At 37.0% G+C, this 27022-nt stretch overlaps 1 protein-coding gene across 1 annotated transcript in view; it reads right to left on the bottom strand.

Annotated features, from left to right (window-relative positions):
* Positions 1–2948: 2948 nt before the first annotated feature.
* The window catches only part of CYB5R4 (cytochrome b5 reductase 4), a 30826-nt gene continuing 6752 nt past the window's right edge, over positions 2949–27022 (bottom strand). The window contains exons 5-16 of the mRNA XM_066179610.1: positions 23532–23573; positions 21195–21249; positions 19811–19868; positions 19608–19701; positions 18999–19031; positions 18118–18240; positions 11052–11192; positions 9727–9879; positions 8969–9119; positions 5989–6075; positions 4434–4598; positions 2949–3567 (exon numbers count right to left, since the gene is read on the bottom strand). Coding sequence (XP_066035707.1) covers positions 3513–3567; positions 4434–4598; positions 5989–6075; positions 8969–9119; positions 9727–9879; positions 11052–11192; positions 18118–18240; positions 18999–19031; positions 19608–19701; positions 19811–19868; positions 21195–21249; positions 23532–23573 — 1157 coding nt within the window. The 3' untranslated portion in view covers positions 2949–3512. The remainder of the gene's footprint in view (positions 3568–4433; positions 4599–5988; positions 6076–8968; positions 9120–9726; positions 9880–11051; positions 11193–18117; positions 18241–18998; positions 19032–19607; positions 19702–19810; positions 19869–21194; positions 21250–23531; positions 23574–27022) is intronic.

Here is a 27022-nt window from a genome sequence, read left to right on the forward strand (position 1 = left end):
GTAGATTTAAGTATCTGTAGAATACATAATGGAGTAAGCTTATTCTTGCTGCTATTTGTGTCAGAACAGCTGTTTTAATAGGACCATTTAAAGGAAGATCAGGAAAATCATAAAAAGTATCAAATCTTTAGGAGTGCAGATATATTTTTTCAATAAACATGTACAGGAAAACCCTGAAGACAGTTAAAAAAACAAAACCACCAAAAAACCCAAACCTGCTTTCACAGTACTATTTCTTTTCATCACTAGTGATCAAAGATCTAGATATTTAGGCATCAAACTGGGCTTCAGATGTATAGAAAACATTGTCTGACAGGCATGGAAGGAAAAATGGAAGGAAAAACAAACAGACACACAAAAAAGTTGCTGTTGATATGTCTGGCTTGCCACTGAACTCAAATGGCCCTGGGCACCCTTAATCCCACATCCAGTACAGCTGAACCGACTCTCAAGATGTGCACAGGCTGTGCTGATTTGAATTCTAGTGATTACAGAGAGCTTGGAAATGTAGCTCTGCCGCAGGCAGCTCATTTTAAACAACTCATTTTCAACCTAACTCCTGCTCTGGGGAGATCAAATAGACAGAAAAAAAACACTGACCTGTAAGGTGTTTAAAACTTTCTTTTGGGTTTTTTTTTTCCTGCCATTTCACCCCTTGCCCCTTTTAAACACATAATAATGCAAAGAATGAAAGAGTGGGAAAGTATCTCAGCTTGACAAAAGCAGTTATGGTACTTTCAATATCATCCTACAAAGGAAAAAAAAAGCTGTAAGGTAGTGCTTATATGAGCAATTATATAACTGCTTTGTTTGTAAAACATTTTGATATTCATCTAACCACAGAACACAGTACTGAAGAAATGTACTGGAAGCACTCAACTGAGTATTTTAAGTACTTGATTTCTCCTGCTTGTCAGTCACACAGTTTGCTGTGTGATACACCTTACCAACACCAGCTCAGACACAAACACAGAAAACTTTCAGGAATAACAGAATCATTTAGGTTGGAAGAGGCCTCTAAGATCATGAAGTCCAACCATTGAACAATAACCACCTCGTCAACCAGACCATGGCAGTAAGTGCCATGTCCAGTTGTTTCTTGAACATTGGATGGTGACTCCAGCATCTCCCCGGGCAGCCCATTCCAATGCCTGACAGCCCTTGAAGAAATTCTTCCTGATGTCCAACCAGAACATCCTGTGGTGCAGCTTGAGATTGTCCTGTCACTGGTTGTCTGGGAGAAGAGGCCAACCCCCACTAGGCTGCAGCCTCCTTTCAGGCAGCTGTAGAGTGAGAATGTCTGAGCCTCCTCTCCAGACAAATAAACCCAGATCCCTCCTCAGCTGTTCTTCATATGAGTGAGTCACTCTCCAGACCCTTCACAAGCCTTGTTAACGTCTTTTAGACTTGTTCCAGCACTTCAATGTCATCCTTGTAGCAAAGGGGCCCGGAACTGGACACAGAACTCAAGATTTAGTGCCACCATTGCAGAGAACAGGGGGACAATTCCTGCCCTGGTCCTGCTGGCCACACTATTGCTGATACAGGTCAGGGTGCCATTGGCCTTCTTGGCCACCTGGGCACAGTTGGCTCATGTTCAACACTGTCAAAAAGGACCCCCAAGTCCTTTTGCACTGGGCTGCTTTCCAGTCAAAATGTTTTGTGCCACATCGCCAGCAATAATGGTTAATTAAAAGAAATAAACCTGACTGCCAGCAGCTCCATTTTAACAGTCGCATTAAGGCTGGGACAATTCCTAATGCAAACAGCCAGACCATGGGCATTGCTGCATCCAAAAAACATTTCCATTTGATTTTAGATGCTCAGCCTGGTGGCCATCACTTTAGGAATGTATTATAAAATTTATAACCTGCAACAACAAGTCTTTCAAGTACTAGAACAATATAAGTAAAACTTAAATGATACACTTCAGGCCTTTTTAACAAATTGTATCATATCTAGATTAGCAAGTTGAAGTAATGTCAAATGACCATTTGTTGCTGAGCTACTCACACAAAGATCTGCTATGAGTAATAACAGATCTACGCAAAACTCCAACAGAAATATGAGGCTTTTAGAAGTATGACAATTAGTCCTAAATTACATCTGAAAAATCCTCAAACTGCCTAAGGTTTTGAGGGACAGTCCTGGGAAAAACAAGTAGCTCTGCTCATCTTAGCAGAAAGTTCACTTTGGAACTTTGAAAAGTGTCCCTCCACTTAACTGCACTATAGACACCAAATTATGACTGCTCTCAACTACAGAATTCTGAAATAACTTGTGACATACAAGCAACAACCGTCAACCAGATCCTTTTCTAACTTCAAGTCCATTAAACAGAGGAGGGGCACTGAAAAGATTACAGTTCAGTTAAGCATATCCAGTCACTGTCAGATAGTAATTTAAGCCTCTTTAAAAGGTATCATTAAGACATTTTTCTTGAATGTATTAATGCCACAAATACCAGTCTTGCTTCATAAGAGGAAGAAATATCCATTCAACAGAACAGGAAGACATAAACAGTGCTAGATGTCACACCAAACAACACCTACGTATACTAATGACAACATCTAGAAGGAAGAGTAGCAGCTCTACTGATTTTTTCCCCAAAATACTATTAGGCTGCGGATTACTCATGATAACATATTTTTAATAATGGTGTGTAAAAAATCACACTGATGGAAATAACCTCATTTAAACCTAGTGCAACCTGTCAAATATTTTTAGGTATTTCTGCGGTCTATCTGGGCTGTCATGTTTTTCACCTCAGATTGTGTCATAACAAGGGATACCTGACATCAGTCACATGGTCACATGGGAAGTTTTGTGATAGGCCAAGACTCCATGGCTCTGTTTTGAGTTATCATCTTGAGTACTAAGCTTGTGGAAACCTCTTTTTTATAACACTTAACTGAAAATACGAAAAAAAATTGCAGAAACACATGAAGCAATGTAAAATTATTTTTTTTATTTGATGTAAATTTTATATTTTACCAAAGGTACTTTTCTTTTTTGTTTACAAAGCCAAAAATGTATCTGGATCACTTGCAAGTCAAGTAGAGACATCAGATGAAAAGAAAAATTTTTCAATGACCGATTACCTGAGTTACAGTGCAGTATTTAATTTCAGACAGTATTGCTCTTTGGACTTTTTACAGTAAGAAATAATAAGCTTTATCAAGTCAAAACCTTAATCAGAGCTTGTCGTAAATTTAAGAATTCCCATGAACCAACAACATGAAACACCTGACATAATGTATACTACACTTTTTTGCTTGCCTCTACAATAAATTAATACCCTGGATGACTTAAATATTAGCAAAAGTATTTACAAAAAGAAGATAAAACACAGTATAAAACCTTTTTTCAAAGATATGCCTCTTCCAAGAAACAGTTTGGTACCAAGAATGAAATTTCAAGTCTTACAAAATTGTTTCTCACTTATTTAAATTCATGGAAATAAATAAATAACACTGAATTATACAAATAAACATTGATATCCTCCTATGGGTTTATGCAGTAAAAGCGTGTATCTCTTCTTGGGAGTATCCAAGATCCTTCAGATATCTAAAAGTCAGAAATCAAGTTGGAATATTAATATTTGGAACTCAAAACCCACCACAGACACAGATGAAGCATAACTTCAGCACCACTTCTTTGTTTTTATTCAGACATGCACATTCAACTTTACCCCTGCAAGTACATTTAGAAAACAGTCAATGCCCAGGAGCTCAGATACACTATATTAACTTTTTGGGTAATGAAAACTATTTCTAAAAATAAATGCAGATATCCGAATTATCTCAGATTTCTCAAGAGGCAGCATAATTATTGGCCAATACACATTGATTTCAGTAGGACTGCAGAAGTGCAAATGACATCATATTGGTTCAGTATTTTGAAGCTGGGCAAGAGAAATTTAGAGGACTTTTTATCTTAAAACATGCATGAAAACAAGAAAATACTAGGTACAGACACAAATAAATGAATTAATTTAAAAATATTTGAGAAAAATGCTTCTGATGGAACAACTCCTTTGAACTTAACTTTTGTAAGTTAATTTACCATGCTAACACCAACAAAGAGCTTATTTCATATTATTCCAGCTTTTCTATGAACATCAAATTAAAAGCAACATTTAAAACCTTGGGAAAAAAGGTCACTGTTTAAGAGTTGCTTTTAGAAAGTTTTAGACAACTTACTATAACTCATGAAACTTACATATTGCTGATACTTAGCTACATATAAATACACTTCTCAAATATGGTGCAAGGGATTTTTTTTAATTCCTTTTTTTTGTTTAATTTTGAAAGTTTTCTTACAAAGCAGACAACGCATTTTTTAAAGACTACCAAATCAGGAACACTACAGCTGATTAGGTGATCAAATTTAAAAAAAAATTCACTTTCCAGTTCATTATTTAAAATACTCACTGTATTCCTTGTTCTGTAAAAGGTGCTGGACCACAGATGCAGATAAGCACTTTGGAGTCTCTTCTGCTTCTTTTCACAAACTCAGAGAGAAGAGATGAAGAAATCTTCCCCTGTTTACCTACCCACTCTTTTGACGGTTGTGAAAGAATGAATTGAACCTCAAACCTGGTAAGCAGAAGAATATTTCATAAATATTACCTCTGATAAGAAATCTGCTACACAAAATGCTAGTGACCAAGACACTAATGTTTCCTATGATTATCTTCCTGTTCTGCTCAGCTCCCCGCTGCAATATCAGATCTCACAGGTATTTAGTCATTCCTACTCATCAAGTCAGTCAAATCACTTCCAATATTGCATATTTATTTAACCAAATCTTTCAATGTTAAAAATTCCAGCTTTCTATTTCACCTTACAAAAACCCCAGCTAGCACCAATTAAGATACTTAAGCACAGATTTTACTGCTCCATTAGTCACTTATACACAAATGTTGGTGTAGCTCAATACACAAGCAGTGAGATAAGAATGCTTGGTCAAACTCGTGAAAATGTGAGCACAACTTCAGTAATGAGAAAATGCTCGTTACTGAATCTTGGTTTCAAACACTCACTAACAGAATGGTAACTGAGTAAAAACCAAGCACTCCTGTATCTGAGGCTCCTATGGAAAGGGAGAACAGGCTTTCACTGTAAATTTGCACAATGTCTAGACTACAAGGCTTTGAATGTGCCAGACATCACTAGGGTATGAAATAGTATTGATTTTTCACTTCAATGTTGTGAAGGAACAAGAGACTTCTACTGAGCAAGAATTCAGCTAAGAATTAACCATAAACAAAACCTATTTTTATCCCATAAAATCTAAGCAGTGACAATTTATCTAGTGGTAACAGCAAGGGAACTGAAATTAAAGGGTAATCTGATAATCCTGTGTCTCCTGACAGAACTATGGCCTGCTGAATTAAGTTGACATTACACGTGCACTACTTGCATTTTAATCTGCAAATACATTGTAATTGAGGGCAAATTGTAATAATTATTAAGAAAAAATTTAAGTAATGAGCCTATTTAAACTTTTAATTTCTACATAAATATTTTCATAAGCAGGGACACCAAAATGATTTTTATAAGACTTGTCTAAATTCAGAATGTTTCTCCTGTGGTACATTCCCCTTCTTTCTCTCTGCTGTGCTCCTTTTAGCATAACTGTGTTTTCTATTGTTAAGGCTAAGGCAAATTTTCTTCTGCATCAAAAAGCTTCTCAGTTTTAAAAATCATCTCATCGAACGTATCATCTCCAGTACCTATCTATTAAACACGGTAAATCAAATCTCTGGCTTCCCATGGGACCTACAGAACATAACAACATAGCCTCTACCATGCATCTGTGAACAGTGTATCTCCTTCCATTCCCTAGATCTCATTATATTCTTAGCTAAGAGCTTACAGAATCAGAATCTGTCCTTGTGCCAAAGCTGTACACCTAGTCTAAGTCCCAAGACTTGTTCTGTACACAGAGATGTTACTAGTTGCTCTCCACAAGACTTTTAACTACCTTTCATCTTTAAGAGCTAACTGCTCTAGTTGGTTTCTCCAGAGTATGTCATCCTCGGTTTTGTTGAAGAAGATCAGCTTCACTGTCCTTAAAATAACAAACCGAAACAAAACAAAACAATTAAGTTAACTGCAGATTGTTTCTGTTAAAGAATCAGAACTTAATGCACCATACAGAAACCTTTTACTTATATTTTCTGCTTTCTCCAGAGGCATTATAAGTCAAAATGAGACACACTGAACAAGCTTTGGAAAACTTGCCTGGTATAGACAAAACAGCCCCAAATCAGCTATGCTACATCTTTAAACATTAAAATTATCTTGTTCAGAAACTAGAATGTGCCAGAATCTTTACACACTTCCCAGGGCCCATGTCTCTGAAAACATGAAAAATAAAGCCCACTACACTAAAGCAGTGCTCTAAATGGTGGCACGGTGCACCAGAGGATCGAGTGTTACTCAGGTGGGGGGAAAGTCAATAAAAAGCGCATAGGAAAGCCATGCATTTTGTCCACTGGGCACAAAAGTAGAAACTGGTTATTTGGAGAACAGTATTTTGAGACACCCTTACTGGTACTCCCCAGGGTAGACAAATGTATCTGCTGCAGTTCTGCTCAGTGCTCAGCACTATAAAGAACAGAAAACTACAAACTTGGAATAAACTGGTTACAGTTTTGCTGGAAATAAGGGAGGAACTATAATGAAGAAGTGGAAATTTAGATATGATCCCCACCAGTAAAGAAAAGCAGGTTGACAGAATGATGACAAAAACTTAGATAACAAATAAAAAGCTTCATCAGCCCTTTGTAAGGAAAGAGAGTGAATATATCATAGTGGAAACTATTTCAAGGGGTGTAGATTTTAATGAACTAAAAACACTGGTACGCAAGGTCTTATGGAAGAATGTTCTGAAAGAGGAGTTAGACACCCTTAAAGGATTTTAACACAGAGGAAGAAGAGGAGATAGAAAGTTAAAAAATTACCTTCCAAACAAGAATGATGATGAAAGTGGGATACCATATTAAAAGTGAATATGAGAACAGAGTGGTAATTTTTAAATGAAAACCTGGAGACAAAGATACAACTACCAAGGAGAAGCAAGAATAGATTGCTTCTAGTCTTCTTCAAGCATCCTACACCTGAGAAGAGCATTAGCTCCCTACCTAGTGTTTAGTGCCTTTGTGCTTCAGTCTTCTTTAAGAAAAGTACCCACCTGACTGCAGTTGTACACAGCTAGTAAAAGGAGCAAAAAAACCTCATCTGAAAAAGGAGAACAAGAGGACCAATATTCTTTTACAGTTAATACTTTGGCTAAATAAAATTTGGCCCGTAAGAGGGGAAACAAGACTGAAGAAAGAGCATCATGACTTGATGCACAAAAGGATAGTGCAGCTATAAAGGGAACAAATTATTTTGCCCATTTACAGTAGGCAAAAAATAGACTTACAATAGGCAGGCTTTGTCTAGACAGTGAGAATGCAAATCCAATTATCCAAGCCCATTGCAACAAATGCTGCCCAGGGAAGCTGAAGATTCTCCAGCATTCACAGTGCAGCCCCAGAGGTTCAGCAGCACTCACCCAGCACTCCAGACAGAGGTTGCTTTGGCACCCTCAGGTGACAAGTCTGTCATTGTACAAATTATTCCTCAGCTTTCTGCAATTTGTGTCCTAGCATATGCAATCCAAGCTTATAGCTAGTTGCTTTGCAAAGTAAGATAATTATATGCAAATCACATTTATACTGCTCATACATACATATACACACATATATATTTCATACCGATAAACATGCACATATATAAAAGAGACTGGTAGTAAAAATATATTCCCAAAAATATATATTGAGGGTTAAAGAGCAAATATAAGGCCAAGGAACCAAATTGCCTAAGAACAGTCAGAAAAACAAAGCCTTATAGAGTCTACATATAAATAGCATCTGTCTCAGTTCAAGTCATTCCAGCATCTAACCAGCCTCCACAGCAAGAAGGAAAAATTCACTTACTTTGACCAGTAAGGAAACAGATGCTGCGCACCCTAAACTAACACTGAACTCCCATATGAAATTGTGCTGAAAATAGCTAAAAATGTGTTGCCAAGCACTCTGTCACATGATAGACTCATCCTTCGGATTTGCAAAGCCAGTCAGCCACTTTTTTTTCTGCTACTGATAGTACAGGACATTTTGGAAGAGCTAAACAGTACAGCCTCTCTGCTCACAGAACAGGATTATATGTAACTGTTGAAATATAACATTATAAGAATGATGTTTGGATTTAGGGTTTGGTTTTTTAGAAACAAACTTTTGCAGTCTATATCATCCTCTGTAGCTTCAGTTTGAAGATTAGTGTACAATTAATCTATGTTTCAACAGCAGAAGTACTAGTTCTGCAGTTCTGAAGGACATAACAATATGTTCCCTTGACCAAGAGCAAATAGTGCTTTCTTGTAGATTTAACAGAGTACAGAATGCATATGTAATATACATATTTTCATGAATTCTAATATACTTAATGCTGTACTTACATAAATGACATATAAATCTGTGAAAACTGGAACTCAACTGGAACTCTGTGTTACTGCTGCATAGCAGGCAAAAACCACCAGCCAACTATTCTAATGTATCAGACAGAAGCCATATGTAAACAGTTGCAGCCCTCCTGAGTCCAAAATCCAGTATCTACATTGTAATATTTCCATATAAAAAAAGACACTCAAATGTGAAGCTGATAAAAAAAAAAAAACTTCCTCAAAGTTTCTACTCAGTGAGCTCATTTTATACCACAACTAAAATTCAAAATCAGTCCATTATGTTGATGGTAGCCAATGACCAAATAAGTAGAAATTGCCTCAGCTTCTGCCAGACTCTCCCCTAAAGCATGTCAGTTTTTGGTGTAAGTTCAAGAAAAATGTTTTCAATACCATTTTATTTTGTTAACTGTTTTATTAATATTGAAGTCTGTGTGTCAATAAGTCCACATACCTGAGAGAGCTAACTTCAGTCAGAGCAAAATTCAGGAGCTTAACCATTGGCGTGAAACCTGTGCCTCCTGCCAATAAAAGGAGATCTTCTGAAGTTTCAACTTGCGACTTCTTGAAGTTGCCTTCAGGATTGCTGACAGAAATATAGTCTCCTTCATTTAAAAAATGAAAAAGTAAACATTCATTTGATGAAAGCAAGCTAATTAGCATTCTGACTTTTAAAGGCCATTTCATATTGTCTTCATTTTTTAATATCAGGGTTTCTTTCAGAAAGGTACTATGCACTTCACATAAGGATCATTCTTGTAAAAAGATGAGAGGTACAAATAAAATGTTTTGTCTTGATGAATTTTATGCAATGTGAGTACACTAACATTCCCAAAGTCAGTGTTAAAAATCTACGTCTGTATCTGAAATGGAAAAGGAAGTGCATCCTCAGTCCCATAAACCAGACCTACTTTCTTTTGCAGAAGTACAAGAAGCTGTTCTCAGAGCATATGACATCAAAGCCATCAACTATGATGTGTGATACAGTTCACATAGATCACTCAGGAGAGAACTTTCTGTAATGGACAACTCCTAGTTACAGTGAGGACAAGCCTTTAAATGCAGGGAATGGAGAATAAGGTTTAAAAGAAGTTTTAAGTAGGTCCTGATTAAGTAGGTGAACAATAAGAATGTCACAATACTCAGACAGTGAATCTTTAAAAATAATTAAATTGTTGCAAAACCAAACACAACCCCCCAGCATATATTTACCAATTTGTAGGTGGTCAAGTGCCTGTGTGAACAGTCCATGGGAATAAATTTTAATCATTAAATATATATGTACTCCATCATGGCGAGGTGGCTCTTGGAAGTCCAGTGACAAAAAAGGCAACACAGGTGTGTATGGTTTTACTACCTCTGTCCCTAAAGAGCAGACAGAAATTTATCACAAATATGAAAAGTATCCTACATCCAGATACCACAAGCAAATACTGAAATAAACAAAGAGTAAATAAATACCCTGCACCATAAAAATACAACCAACCCTTGCTTTTAGGCAAGTCATTACTTTTCCACTGCACCAGTTTTTATTACAGAATTGGAAGCCTTCTACTTCCAATTTAAAACTTGAGTATGTTATTTCCATGGTACTTAGCAAGTCAGTACACAGGACGAAAAGATCTTGAGTCATCCCCAAAGAACACGAAAATCTAAACATTTTCATTAATTTTCAAGTACCACAGCTTGATTTATTCTAAATTCAAACAGCAGATTTTTAATACTGCACAATTATAATTTCTTGCAGCATCATTTCAAAAAGCTATCATATAATGATAGTAAGATCTCAAGAGCTGGACACTAGCAAAGAAATAGGAAGGGAGGAGGAGGAGGTCAAAACAGTTCTCAATTAAGGGATGTTTAAAAAGTGTTCTGCAAAGTCTCTATCATGTATACTGCAATCCAAGTACAGTCATCAGTATAACTATTAATATGCAAATTTTAAGAAGTACCGTTTATAATAGTTAATTGGCTATTTCTTTGACCTTCTGTTTTCTTTTCTTAAGTTTTTACAAAAGTTTGAAGAAGAGCACATTAAAGAAAAAGCACATGTGCTTTTCAAGACACATTCCTCTCATAACCTCACGTTATTGTTAATATTGCACAACTGGAGTGTAAAGCAGTGTTACCATGACTACCATAAATCCCTCAGAAGAAGGAAAAAAAAAAGGAAAAAACTGCAAGAGTACCCTCCTCATTTCAAAAAAGCTGCAAACTACAATGAACTGACTAATGATACATAAGACATACACAATAAGCTTCCCACACTTCAAAGATGAACAGCACTGCTTTGGTGTTTTTAAAGGGAGAGTTGACAGTACAGAGAATAAGGTCACCAGTAAATGCCAGCCATCCCAATAATAAGCTTTCCATTAATATTAATCCAGTCAGTTCATTATTAAGCACTGATTGTGATCCTGGAAGCAGAGACTTGCCAACAACCACCAGGGAATTAGTGGCCATGGACTTGGCATTCTCTCAAGGATGAAAAGGATTTATGTTAATATATCCATTACTACATTCTCAAATTTTCTTACCTGCAATAACTTGTTTGAGGTAAACATGTTGTCCAGTGGGAACACGGAGATGTGTGCCCTTAGGCAACATGAGGCAGAAGAGTTTGGTGTCATGGGTAACTTCTGTCTTAGAAACCAACTTGCATTTTCTGAAGAACAGTCCTAAAAACATTTTACTTGTTAGTTAAGTCTCAATCTATCATTCTGTTATTATATATCTTTCACTTAGAGAGACAAATTTGTGTCTTTCGCTACATACTTATAAAAAGAAAATAAATAGATGCTTCTTGTATAATTACTTATAATAACTTTGATAATTCTGGACTAAGGATCCATTTATAACATTTTTAAGAGCCTCTGAGTTATTGACTAGGAATAAGCAGAAAAACACTATCAGAACCATTTGTACCAAACTGCACCTGCACTGAGCTCCCCATACAAGCACAGCATGGGTACACACAAGCAGACTGAAACCAGATGGTGGAAGGCAAATGAAACATAAGCCAGCATCACACCACACTCCTCAGCAACAGATTACCCACAGCCACCCAGCAGGCTGAGGGAGGTGATTCTGCACCTCTGTTCTGTTCTTGTGAGACCTCACCTGGGGTACCATGCTCAGCTCTGGGGTCCCCAACATAAGAAGGGTGTGGACCTGCTGGAGCAAGTCCAGAAAAGGGCCACAAAGATGAACAGAGGGCTGGAGCACCTCTCCTATGAAGATACACTAAGAGTTGGGGTTGCTCAACCCGGAGAAGAGAAAGCTCCAGGAAGTTTATAGGAGCCTCCAGTAAAGAAGAAGATTATGAGTAATTTTTCCTCCTCTACCTTTAGAAGAGTATTTTTCAGCTAGGTCTTTGTTTCAGCACTGCAGTATTTTATCAGTGTGATCACAGCACCCAGTGCCTAAACAGGTTTGTAACTCAAAGGAACTTTCACGGGGTATTAGGTACTAAAAGCTTTGCAAAGATTTAAAAAAAAAACCCCAAACTAACAAGCAACCAAATCCTATGAGCAGCATTATCTAAAGTTCATACATCCAAAACAAGCCAAACAACAATTAAGAAAAAAAAAAAAAAAGCAGAGAGAAGAAGCCACTTTCCTATAATAATCCTACCATGTCATTTGCCATTTTCAATGTAGAATTTGTGACCAGTCCAAGTGGGTCTTTTTATGTAAAGCCTCTCAAAATTTGACAGGTTATGAGAATACTTGAGCATGACACCCTTCTAACAACACTTTCTACGTTGGAGCAATTTCAGTGAAGCAGCATTTCTTTTCCCCTTTTCTTCATAGTATTGGAAAATACTCATGTTGCTTACATGAATAGTGGAGCTACTCATGAAACAGGATGAGATGCAAAGGAAATTCCCACCAGGCATTACCATGAGGATAGTTTGGCCAAACACTGGGGCAGCTGCTCAGAGGGAGTCTGTCCTTGGAGACATTCAAACCCTGAATGAACAGCTCCGAGCAGGAGGTTAGATCAAATGACTGCCAGAGCACCCCTTCAACTAAGTCAGTCTACCATTGGCATTTTTCTTCATACACTGTTTTTTTAAAATAATTCAAATAGCTACTAGTGAGTTATCCACTACAAATGCCTGCAGAAACACGATGTAAAACTTCTGACTTAGAATAAATATTTTTTTATTATGATTTTCTCACATCTTTCATCTAACATCCTACAAATCCCTTATTTTGAAAGAACAAGCATTTTGGATGAATCAAAAGGATGCCTAAAGCTCTGAAAAAGTGGAAGTCAGTAATTCCATTTCATACCAATCTTGAAGTAAAACAAATCATCAGCATCTCTCCAGCTACATAAATATTATGAAAAGTTTGTGGAAATTTGTTTTCTATCCTTTTGATAAACAATATGCAATAAGACTGCAAAGCAAAGTAGCCAAAAAAAATGCCAAGATTGCTGTTAATTCTGCAGACATAAGAATTGCTTAAAAGGATGTGTCTGGTTGGTAATATAACCCACAGCACTAATCAGCTAATACTCTTTACATATATTTGGGAGTGGAAAAAGAAGTTTAAAACTGATTCATCAACTGATTCACTGTTCCCTGACAATTTTTCCACCTTTCCAACCTAATTCCAGCTTTTTCCTCATAAATAACCTTTATCTCTCTCTTTTTAATTGCCACACAGAACTTTTGTTCTGACTTATTCAATGTAACTTTTGAAAACCTTCTAAGTAAACTTCTAGTTTAGACTAGTCTTTGCTACATTAACGAAAATTAGTTCATTATCAGTCATTCCTATAAAATCTGAGGACACAAGCAAAAAAACATGTCAAAGCAGAAAAGACTTTCAACAAAAGGAGCCAGCTCTAGTAGCAAGCTGAAGCCAAACAGCTGGCTTTGTCAACCCACAAAGCCATAGTAACTGTCAGATCTCAAAGACATATGATTTGCTACTATACAGAAGCAAAAGGTACTGTTCTCTCAATTTTGGATCACAATGTCAATATCCAACAGCAAATCCTAATTTTTCAAAGTGACCAAAGTCATTAGTGAGGAGGTTAGGTTTGATTAAACATTTTGCAGACATCAAGTGTCAGCATTGCAGCTCCTGATCTAGGAGAAGCAGCCCTGCAGCACCTCACTACCAAAGGCTTGCCACAAAAAAACAATACAATCATGGGCTAGAGACTTCACTCAGCTTCCACCTTTGCTGGAATCAAGAACTACAGCACCTTGATTTATAGGCATGCAAATTCAGTTTTAGTAACAAACCTGCTGTACAGAAAATGACAGCTTTTGGAGAGTATCATCCTCCTGCGTGTTCTTCCTTGTCATGAAAGGGAGTTAAAGAATTTTTCCTTAATTATGTTTTTTTGCTTTTCTTCAATGATAAAACTTCAACGACAATTCTTATTTCTTAGTTACTAATCATAATCCTAGTGATGATGTAGTGGTAACATTAACCTGTTGGCTTGGGAAAAAAGATGAATAGCTCCACTACCCTTCCACCGCAGGTAGAGGAATTCTACTCCATTCTCAGCAAGCATTTACCACCCAAACATGTCCACCGACCAGCTGAAAGTTAATCCTTATTTTGTTCAGGTTACTTGGTTGTGGAGCCTCAAGTACTCCTACTGCCAATGTAATGGAGATTAGACCACACAGCTGAAGGAAGGTGGCTGCTTACCACTTACAGCAGCAGCCCAGTCTTCAGAGTTAAGACAACCACAAACCCTCACTGCTGACCATCAAATCATCAGTACCCTCAAATGCTTCAGTTAATTGCTAGATTTCACAAGCTATCTCGTATTATCCAAAAAGGCCAGCCATGCTCTTCCCAGACGGCCTCTGTCCCCTCCCAAAAAAAAGTTCCAACTGAATTTACACCTTTAAAACTTTCCCTGGTTCCACAGCAGCTTGTCACAGCATCAGTCTTGCTGATACACAGTAAGTGCTGCGGCAGCACTCTGCTCCCTTCTGGTACTTTCAACACAAAACCTCTATGATCATCCACTTGCTGCACATGAAAACCACTGCACAAAACAAAATTGCATCCCATTTCAGCCCTCAGAGGCAACAACACCTTGTTTCTTTACTGAACACTCTAAACATCTGCCAGTTGTTGCACACCCTTTAAAACAGCAGAACTTAGTAATTAGGTTATGTTTCAAAACAGGAATCTGAGTAAAAGTTCAGAATCATTTTCAGAAGAAGCAGTTTATTCTCCATGGAAAAAAAACAAGTCACACACACCCAAGTCACCCCTACTAACATATTTTTTTAATTGCATATGGCTACTGCTTTTATGTGCATGCCCCTCCTGAGTGGGTTTCCATATCTTATTTCCCAGAAAAAGCACCAACTAGAAAATCACATCTTAATACCTATGTGAAAACCTGCACTCTATCACTGTATGATATTTTGGTTGGTTGGGAGGGGTCAAGTTTTAGGGGTTTGTTTTGGTTTATTTTGTTTTAATGAGAAAGCTCTATCTTATTTTTATACTGCATTTAAATTACACAGGATGCCAGCCCTATGACCATAAGCCTTTGTTTACACTTTTAATGACCAGTTTTATAATAGCTACCTAAAAGTAATGTCATCAACTTCCCTACACTGACAACCTAATTATACTGAATAGTGTCTTCAATACAATACTGTGGGTTACAAATAATTACTTCTCCAGAAAACTAAGCACTTAATCCTTCTCAAAAAGCAGAAGCAATATTGGATATTCTTCTGAAACTCCTGACCATCCTAAGACACAGTAGAGTTAACTGAAATTGTACAATTCTGGGGAAAAAAAATCCCCTTCCACTATGAGGAAATTCAACAATTCTGTTCATTCCATCCAATTAACTAAAATATACTGGCCAAAACGTTAGTATAAACTCAGCAGGAATTTGAGAGTACATAGGCAATTTATCTGGCAGCATGACTTTCCTCGCCTATGCAGAAAAAAGTAGGGGCTTATCTTAATTGTTTCTTCATATAATAAAGTTATCATAGGCTTCCAGTACCATCTTTGCATTAAGTCATTGTTCCTGAAGAAGGCCTTTATCACTTTTTTGTAGAATTTAGACATGTTTGCTTTGAAAATAAATATTAAATAACTTTATAAAGTATAGATGCTTCTGCACATGTGATCACACACCTGCCCTTTACAAACTCATTCCTGAATGCTGTTATATCAACAAGTAATAAAGATATAATGTAATAAAGACATAAAATCAAATAAACTTTTCAAGTGTCAATCTTGACTGGTTCTCAGTGCTTCCTCCTGTGCTCTGAATACAATGGAAGTGTTTTAACTGGTCAATACACACAGAAATACTAAAAAACTCAAAGACAAGAAAAACCTAATTAATTAAACACCAGTGCTCCCATAGGCACTGACTATTCACAGCCTTGCCACCAAACTGGAATAATTTCAGGCAAAATGATTACTTTTATTGGAAAGCATAAGTTACTGAAAGAACTAGTAATACATAAAAATTGAAAAAAATATTTTTTTAAAAAAGTGTAACAAGATAACATAGCTACTTTCTATCTGTTCTCAAATTTTCAGAAGTGGAAATTAGCAGTTGCACTGTCTCCACACAAGACTCTCATATGCATCAGAAACAAAGGGCAATGCTGAGTGTAAGCAGAGGAAGATTCAAGAATATTTAGGGCAACACATCAGTACTACTATATATTGAGTGCTGCACAGAAATACCAGATATAAAGCCATAAAACAGCTTTTAAAAAATTATTGTTTTAGCTATTTCTTTGTTCACGGTGCACAAGATACGGGTTTCTTTACCTGTAACATTATTTTGCTCCCACAAAAGCGGAAACAAAAATGAAAACTCTGCAATTTAGAATAAGGGAGCACAATCTAAGCAGAAAAGGAAAATGCTTCCTTAAAATTAAATCAAGTGAATAGAAGCCTGCAACATGTAGCTTTTATGGCTGAGCTGAAATCATAGGTTCAAATGAAGGAACGACATGTAGGCCTGAGCATTCGTTTTCTATAAACGTTCTTGCATGCTCAATTTTAAATCTGGGGATTTTAAAATTAAAAAGCTGCAAAATAGGAGTTTCTGGAGTAGGGATAAAAAAAGCTCGATATAAATTTATTTGTTAGGTTCCTCATTTCTGTAATTGGAGATTTGAAGAAACTCAGGGTCAGCAAGCCCTTCAACTTAAGTTTATTCATATTCAGTTTAAGCTGATGTGAACTCAGTCAATGATATATAATAAACTTATCCAATACCTGTAACACGCCTCTGCATACGCAGGAGAAATGTTATGTTAGAGATTGACTTCTTAGGGAAAAAAAAAAGTAATTATCTAGAAAGCATTGGTTACTAATGCTCAATATGTATTTTGTCAATTGCATCTAACTACCCACACCTTCTTCATTTGCAAAGGATCTATAAAGCCACTATATTCTGTATCTCTTGTTCTTTCAGATACCTTCTCTTTCTGTTTTCTATAATCACAAAAAGCCGTAAGGAGGGAGAAAAATGAGCAACAGACAGTGGACAACATATCAGATCAGGCTATAACCCCTTAGATACAGAGGATTATATCGAAAAATCTAATTTTAAAGTGGATGACTCAACAGTTTCTGAAACACTCAAAAGGAAAATTACACTCCACATAAACTAAAGGTAGCTAGAGAGACGTGCTTTTATGCAGTCTTCCTCTTTGTACCACAGTAATCTCTCAACTTTAAAGGTCCACGTAGTGTAACTGTGGGCCAGTAAGAGTAAGCAACATTTCATTAGCTCTTAACAATGCACAGCTTTGCTTTCACACAAAATAAGGCAGACTATAATCCAACAGTCAATTTTTGAGCATTATTAGACAGAGGACCAAGAGAGCTTTTGAGAAACTAGGTGACCGCAATAACATCAGGAGTGTGGTTACATTACACAATGTAATTGTGCAGAAATGTTCAATTTAGCTGAAACAAACCCAAACCCATACTGATCACTGTAATATACTTTGGTGCTGCAACAAGTTCATACTATTCTGTAACCACAAAATGAATCCATATATAACATTTACTGCAGACACATCAACTTATTCAGAGCTGGCTTTAATACCTACACATGACTTGGAAGTCCCTTATTTAATCTGAGCTCAAGTTACAAAGATGCAGTGTACTGGAACAACCTTACAGCACTGACAGACGTTACTGTATCTACACTAACAACTAGAAGTGAAGGGTTTTGATCCTTCACTCCAGTTAATCCCATAATGACTGACACATGTCCATACACTCTCTCCTCAGGATCTACTGAGAAGATGTTTTTCAAATGGACAGAGAGGCCATTAAGCACAGAGGGAACCATGAGATAGAACAACACTTGGGAATTGTTCACCTTCCAATATTAGGTTCACCTTCAACTCCACTGTGGGACAAAACAAACCAAGAAACTAAAGCACAGCAGAACACCCTCCTCCAAGTCAAACCTCTTCTAGGAAAATGCCTGAACAGCTTTCAAGATCAGACAACAATTGTGAAAGAAATGAAGGTACAACAAAAGAAAAAGAAAATCCTGAAAAAAACCAAATATGACTAACAAGCTCCAAGAAGTCCTAAAAATGAAATTGCTTACCTCTGTCTCTGTGTTTGATAAATGTATTGTGAGCCTCCCGGGGTTGTCCCAGCATTTTCCAATGAATGCTATCCTTTTTATTTAAAATAATCTCTACTTTCCCTACTTTTTCAGCAATATTTACTAAAAGAAAGAACATTTCATATTGTTACTTTTAGTTATACTCCACACAAAATACTATTTCACACATCAACTATAACGAAATTCAGAACAATTACTTACTTCCCAAGACACACGTAATTAATTTTTTACATTAGAATATCTAATTGAAGGTACTTCCAACCTATCTCTCTATAATGTTTTAGAGTGCAGTTAAACAAGCACTAACTGCATATACATAATTAATACACATTATTTGCTAAATAGACTGTGGAACTAGGACAACTTCACAGACCATTCAAATCAAGAAAAATCCTCACAAACCCAGAGTCCTCACATACTGGAAACTGGTAGTTACCACTAGTTACTACTTTTTTTTTCAAGGCCATTTGAATTAATAATCAAATCTAAGAAAATCCCAGTCTAAGCAAAGAACAGTTTACAACAGAATACACAACAGAACTAACTTCCAGCTATTTTAACATTTAATCATATTTAGAGGGATCGGAGCCCTATCAACTTATTACTTTCACAGGCCCAAATGCCACAATTAAAAAAAAAATAATGTTATGGCTTGGTTTGATTGACTGTGTCAGGACCTGATGGTAAGTAAAACCATTAAGTATCTGATAAGTCAGAAAAATAAACTGAAATTCCACATTCTGGTATCAGAATCATAGAATATCTTGAGTTGGAAGGGACCCATAAGGATCATGGAAGTTCAGCTCCTGACTGGACTATCCTAGAAGAGATACAGAAGTGGTGCAAGAGACAGAAATTACCAGCCACATCTTCTGAAACTGCATGATCCAAGTCTGAAAGAAATACAAACAAACTCTGTGTTAAGCAATATCAAAATTCTATTCCAGCCATCATACACATAGAAAGTATAAGTAAGTCTAGGAATACTGAGTGAAATAATAACCCTAAGAAGTTATGCATGTTTATTTGACCTTGAAACTTGACTCATGACTTCTACAAGCCTCATGCATGAAGGCATTCTTTTTCCCATTACTTTTAACAATGGCTCATGTAAAGCTACCAATTATTGCACTTGCCCTTGTGAATGAGGGCTTTTAATAAACATAAAAAACACATTTGAAGAAAAATTTTACACAACTTTAAAATCATTTTCTTACTGCATTTTAGTCCACATGCAAGAAATTTAGTACATAATAAACAAATTAGCTGTGAGTTGATAAACAACATAATTCCTTTACATAAAGGATGTACATCAAGGATGATCCTTTACATCATTACTTTAACAAACTCTAATGAAAAAGGAATAAAATATTAATTGGTACATGTAAAATGCTTATGGTCTGATGAGCAGGTTTTAATACAGTAGAAAAGAAATTCACTACTTGCAACTGTAAAATTACAGTACCTACCAACTTCTACAAGATATGAGTAGTCATCCATGATGATCTCTCCCCTTAATCGTTTGTCTTGATAGTCAACTATCACCAAATCTGCATTCATGTCCTTTCATAGCCAAGGGAAAAAAAATCCAACAATTTTTATAAAATTCTCCCAGAACTGAAGCTAGATCACAACTGGATCTTGTAATTCTTCCTTCATGAAATACACTTACCTTCTGCTTAGTATATATGACAACTGTGATCAAACTATCTGTTTGGAACCAGTCATAACTGTAAAACAAAAAATACAATTAAGAAAAAAATACATACTTTCTTTGACCATATTAAAACATATTTAACCTCAAGCCTTCAAACAGAGCTTGTTTAACAAATTTACAAGCCAAACATATTACTTAACCACTTCTGAAGACTAAGCTCAAAGACAGTAATTTTGACAAAATTACTAAAATAACTATCTTATTATGCATCCTGATAGTCAGCATACTGTAGTTAAAATTGTATGGCATTAGTTTTACTTAAAAAGCACATACATTCTCTTTGTAGTATATGAACCTTGCATATAGATGATCAGAATCTTGAGTCCAGACGAAAGCATTAAATAGGCAGGGTGGCTTCCAAGAGTTAAGGATTTGATGCACATACCACAAAACCAGTTCCTTTCATCTCCACAAATCAAGTTTTTGCATTCATTCCTATTTCCCAAGTCCAAACCTTGTAATAAATCCAGGGTAAGGTAAAAAAAAAAAAAAAAACAACAAAGCCTTTGAATGTTCATTATTTTGCCAGGAGGTAACTTCCATCTGCTCCTGGACCAGAAAGACAGGCACAAAGGGAGGAGCAAACACTCCTGACAGCCAACACATTTTAGGCTGCACACTCTCCAGTCACATGCCAGAATATGCCAGACACACATGGAAAGAAAAGCAGTGACGTTTGGAGAACTTCAGAAAATAAACCTCATTCAAACTGTTCACAAGCCACAGTGTTTTATGACTAGGGCATGTAAGTAGCCAAGAGAACACACACTCCCAGGGGATTTTGCTGCCAAGTGAGAAACTGCACCTTGAGGACCAAAGGCATCATGGAGTAAAATTATGCCTCAGTGACAACAGCAGGCACATCACAGGGATATATGAGGGCCTGCTTTCCTTTACATACTGTAGAAACTTGAATGCAGCTATCACATCCAACTTGAAATGATGCCATTTTCAAGGCATGGCAATCGTTTATGGACAAAATAGTTAGTGTCAAGAAGGTAATCAGTCCAGTTGAAATCACTTTCCATGAGTTTTCTCAAGAAACAAAGCTGAAGAGCCTGCAAATACACGCCATACATTTGTATACAATCAAGACAGCCCAAGATTTAGGAATCAACAGGACTTGCAAAGAACCATCATCGGCCCGCATCACCTCTGGCAAGTTGTTTACACCTGAACTTCAACTTGCCTACTTACTTATACAAGGATGGTCATGACATATACTCATTTAACTGAAATTTCAAGAGCTACCCATGGAAGAACTTGCCTTGTATTTACTAAGAATTGCACAGAATTCTTAAATAGAATATCCAACGGATAATGACAAACAAAGGCTTACCTTGGACTTAAATCTTTAGCAGAAGAAGGCAGTACTTTCTTCTCAGGAAGCACACCTGCAAAGAGCAGAGTCATTAAAATATTTTCTGGGATGCTTGCTTAATATAAATAATACACAGGTATGTTTGGGGTTTGTGGTTTTGGTTTTTTTAATTGAATGTTCTAAGTGCCCTTGAACAGTTTTTGGTGGCTTTATTTCCACATACAGCCAGACCATGTACATTTCGTATTTAGTTTTTATTCAGCAATTTCTCTTGGAGAGCAGGGTCCTAAAATATAGAGGTCTAATTCAGAAATTAAGAATTCTATACACCACAGTACCTGTGCTGTACTCAGTTTCACCTGTTATTGGCTTGTGCTTTTACACTTTGGGAAGCACAAAAAGACAAAAAAATGTTATCTGAACGACTTTCCTTTAACAGAATTATTTGTTTATACAACTCAGATGAATAAATTCAATTTGAGATGTCTGATCTAACCTAATTCACAAGTAAAATTTAATGTCAGTCGATTAAGCAAAGGTATCAGTCCAAATCTTTCTACACAGCACTCTACTAGGAATTCTCACAGAAGTCAGATACTCACTCTAACTATTTAACTGCACAAAACAGCCTGAAACAGCCGTTGCTGGGAAGCAACAATTGGTCAGTCTTTCAAAATGTCAGTTGTACTAATCTCTGGCAGAATAGAAATAGAACATATTTGGCAAAAACTTCAGGACAGAGATGATAGATAAAAGCAACTGCAATCCTGCATCACTTTTAACACAAAGAAGCTAAATGATGGAGGAAGTTGCAGACTGAACAGCTGCTAAGTGCTGGTTTCAAGCCCAAAGGCAAACTTTGCAAACCTGAAATGGCTATGCATAAAATAATTAGCACACGAATTCTCAGTTACCCAGATTATTTTCTTCTAAATGCCAATAACTTTTGTAGTATGACTACAAGCTTAAACATATAATTGAGTGGCTCTACCACGTGGGATGTAGATAAAAACAAAAAGAGCCACTCTGGTCTAATCCAATCTGTCAAAACTATTCGATCATCCAGAATTTACCCAAAGCAATTAAAACTCAGTCAAATTACTTATTCTTTGATCCTTAATTACTCCTAAGCACTCACCATCTGCAGCTGCCAAGGAAGCTAAATGGCAGAGCAGTCAGATCACTGCAAAAGAAAACCAATCACCTAATGACAAAAGCCGTCTCAAAAGCTAAGCCTTTCTTGAGGACACACATGGTATGACTTGCTTGGTCTCCAGGGATAACAGAAATCCATGGTCATACATACTCCTACTTGCTTCTGCAGTTCCAGAGAAATATATGAACAGTCACAATAAAACAGAACATTCTGCAAACCAAGTTATTTATGAATTATTTTGAAATACTGTGAGATGCTACATGAAAACAGTGATTCACGCTTCAATAAAAAGACGATGAATCAGGTGATCTGTGAACCAATTAAGCGAAGTGCTCTATTAGTCATGGCGGTCATAAATAAAGAAAAGCTGTGGGTGAAGCCAAGGGCTGATGGCAGGCACGAAATGAAGAGTTTAAGGTGACCAGATGAACAGCAGAATTACAACCCTGCACATCATGGGACTGCTCTGCACAATCCCACTGAACAGCAAGGCCAGCAATAAAGGCTCTCATGCCATCTTTATAGCCACATTGGAAAGAGCTGGGTTTGGCAGGTGGAATGCATCACAGACAGAAAATGAGTAGAACTGCCAGTCACAAAAGGCATTATCAGCACACAAATCCAGCTGGAGGCCAGTTACTGTTAGCATTCCCCAGGGAACAGGGAATGATGACATTGTTTCACACCATCACTAACAACCTACAGGGTACACACTCTCCCAGTCAGAGCAATAACATATCATTCAAACAAGCAAAACATGAAAGGTTAAGGTTATTAAGGGATGCAGAGAGACTGAAGAAATGGGCTGACAAAAACTTCATGAAGCTCTGAAGGAAATGCAGAATTTTGCACTTTGAAAGAAAAAGAAAAAAAAAAAAAAAAAAAGATCCAGCAAAACAGGTGGAAGACCTGACTGGACAGAAAAGACTTGGGCAGAAAATCTCCCCGGCATTTCACAGACAAGCTGACCTTGCTTGTCCATCCCATACCTCCCTTGCCTACACTGCAGTTTTACAATACTTTCAAACACAGAATTCAAAATACTTGGTTAGGATTTTGTCTTCTGAAATTTCCACAGATCACAACAGCCTCAGCTCTGGATTCAAATGCAAAGAGAGGTGTGGGTAAATACTGCTCATTCAACGATATTCACGTAAGTTTGAGATTCACTCCCCACTTCGATTCAGATAAAAACTTACCATTAAGCTGTTTCTTGTCTTCAGACACAGTAGAAGAAACCTCTGCAAACATTAAGAAAAAAACAAGAACAACAGTTAAGAAGTTACAGTACTTGCCCACATGCTAAATTAGCCAAAGTAAGGATCTCCAAATAAACATTCCAAAAGGCTTAACAGAATGACCAGGATGCTTCAGACATCAAGAAGCAACAATAAATGCAGCCCTGATTACCATTTCAAAAGATTAAGTCCAATTAAATAACTGGTACATTACAAGCACGAAAAGTTGCACAGCACTTAAGGACAGGAAATGGCAGAACCCTGACACTTCAAAAAAAACCCATCACAAATCATCTTTTATAAACTTCATAATTAAGAAGCTCACTGACTCTGTTAAGAATTCCAATGACACTTGTCTTACAAAATGGCACAGTGGATTGTAAATCTGATCAACCAAATCCTTAGAAATCTAAACCAAATCCTTGGCAGGAAGACAGGAAAAAGGAAATCTTTCTATAAGCTCCTACTGCCAAATGGTTTTATTTTCAAGTTACTGTCTGTGTTTTTCATTAATTCTACAGTATGCTACAACTATTCCAAACCAACCAACTCTAGCAGGCCAAAAAAAAAAAAAAAAAAAAAAAAAAGGAAAAAAAAAAAAAAGACCAAGTTGAATTACACAGTGTCAATTCATTTATAAGGTGCTCAACTTGATGGGAAAGTTCTCACTCTGCACCTCTCTACCACGTCCTTCTGTTCACAGTAAATCTGTAGGGAAAGCAGACCACTGGATATACCTGGGCCCCTTTCTGCCCTTCTCTACACTGCACACCTTAGAATGCCCTAACATGAAAGATCCAATTTATATTCTCTCTTATGGGAGCCAAGTTTGCGAAGTCGGAGAAACAAAACTGTTCTTCTTACTCCCTTTTATGAAAACCAAAATGGGAATGTTTCTTCCCTGTTCTTCCATATCCTCCCCAGCGCTCTGCATCACACCAGCCAGTGTTACAGGAAAAATGCTACAGAGAAGCAAAGGAAGGCTCCTAGAGCAAAGCATCTACCATACAGTATTGCAAAATTACTTCAGAGCTCTTCAAGAACAACCTTCATTAGAGGATTTAATGTCAAGCCATTGAAAGGTAAAAAGAAAATACTCCACATATTTTTAGTTGAGGTAAAAAGAAAATACTCCACAAAATTTTGGCTGAGGCAACAAGAAAATACTCCACAAAATTTTGGTTGAGGCAACAAGAAAATACTCCACAAAATTTTGGTTGAGGCAACATTTGTCTGCATATTCTGCTATACACCGCTTTTTAGTTTCTGCCAGGATGGGCAAGTTGTTCACAAAAACGTCTTTCTAATGAAAGGCAATTTTTTGTATATAGAAGTCTACTCTAATTTCACTACATTTAAACACACTGCACAGAAATCAGAACTGCAATTTTACAGACTATGTGAGACACAATGAAGGCAGAGCTCTGCCTCTTTTCCTTGGATGACATCACAGCTCTCAGTCTAATCTTGTTGAACTAACAACAGTACAACATGCATTCTGACACCCAAGTAACCATTAAAGTAACATAGGGACTATGTTACTATACACTAACAAGTGTCTCTGGAAACATCAGCAGTATTAAAACTTTTCAGAATGTTATAATGTTTACAGCTGAGCACCCTGAAGGGACAGCAAGCAGTTTCATGCTGTACAGGTTTGCTGAGGGAGATTCTGAAATCACCTCTTACATATCTGGGTATTGCACAGGCCTACCCAGCAAGAACAAACCCTACATGTTTCAGTGCAAAGATCCACTGTAAAACTACAGAAGGGACACCTCAAATTTCTTCTTAGTCACTATCAAAGGATGAAGCAGCATTCTCAAAATTCAGTTGACAAAACATTAACTATCCCCAGCAAAAAAAAGACTCTTCTTTATCAAAAAAAAAAAACAACAAAACAAACCAACAAAAAAAAACCAACCTAGAGTGTGCAAAGACAAACTTCAGCTTCCTTAAGCAGTTCAGTTAGCAAATTGCACCATCTCCCAAGAAACCACGGGAACACATAAAAAAAACCCCTAAGCTAAACAAATACAAATCTTACAACAATGGCCCAACAAACCAACATCTGCCTTCCTTGCTCTGTACTGAGATTGCACCAAACTGCAAGTACCAAGGTTTGTCCTACGACTGAACACTCATTCTGTCACAAAAAGAAAGCAATGTTATCCATAATTTGAAGTCTTGTCTTCCCTCTATACTTACAGGGCCCATTTAATCCTCTATTCAAAAACATGCACTTTAACTTAGTAATTTATTCTTCTGTTCTGAAATGCAAACTTTACAGAATATGGTCTTCTGGAAGGATAAAAGACTAGATTTATTGCCGGCTAAGAGTGAAGTCAATCACTTTTTGATAATTCAAAGGAGGAGGATATATAACCTCCCAGGAATCGACATAAACCTTGAGAATCTTACAGTGAAAGATTTCAGCAAATCCAGTGCCGGAGTGTTCCAGAGAAAAGGTCAAAAAGCAGGTGAACGGTCTAGAGGGCAAATCCTATGAGGAGTGGCTGAGGGAGCTGGGGTTGTTTAGCTTGGAGAAGAGGAAGCTGAGGTGGGACCTTACTGCTCTCTACAACTCCCTAAAAGGAGGCTGTAGCCAGAGGGGGATTGACCTCTTGGCTACACCAGGGGAGGTTCTGGTTGGAAATCAGGAAGAACTTCCCTGAAAGGGCTGTCAAGTATTGTATCAGGCTGCCCAGAGAGACCGTGGAGTTGCCATCACTGGAAGTGTTCAAGAAATGACTGGACATGGCACTCAGTCCATGGTCTAGTTGACAAGGTGATGGCTGTTCAAAGGATGGACTCGATCTGGGAGGTCTTCTCCAACCAAAATGACTCTGTAGTTCTGTTATCAGTTTGATTTTTTTATTAACAAAATTACATTTTTTCAAGTCTGAAATGGCTAAAAGTGACAAAGGCAACAGAACTAACAATCTTTATCCTGCAAATTTTACTACAGCAAAATCGATAGTCCTATTACAGGACACAGCAGAAAAAGGGAACAGCAGAAAATGAACTGCCAGAACCAGCAAGGGCAAAGATGTGTTCATGTTTTACTGACTGTCTGTCACAAGAATTCCTTCCAGTCACAGAAAAGTTAGATTAATAAAATCAAAAAAATTCATGTTTACTTTTAAATTTCTAACTCAGTTGACGAAGTAGCAACAATGTCTCTGTAATACCTCAACTCAGTGAGGCAGTTATGCTGCTGAGGTTTCTCCATATTTCCCAGCATTTACCTTGAAAGTTCCATACTGGAATTAGGTACCTAGCCTCATGGAGATGCAAAATACTATTCCACTCCACACAAAGAACAAAGTCAACCTCACTGTTAAGACGATGTTATCTAAGCATTAAGCAAGCACACAGCACACTTCTTCAGGAGCTGAAGAGCTACAAGATAGATGAAACTGCAAACTAAAGCATGACACGACACAGAATTG

This window comes from Chamaea fasciata, unplaced genomic scaffold, assembly GCF_029207755.1.
Source record: "Chamaea fasciata isolate MVZ Bird 193981 ecotype frontalis unplaced genomic scaffold, bChaFas1.0.hap1 SCAF_3, whole genome shotgun sequence".
NCBI classification, from domain to species: domain Eukaryota; kingdom Metazoa; phylum Chordata; class Aves; order Passeriformes; family Sylviidae; genus Chamaea; species Chamaea fasciata.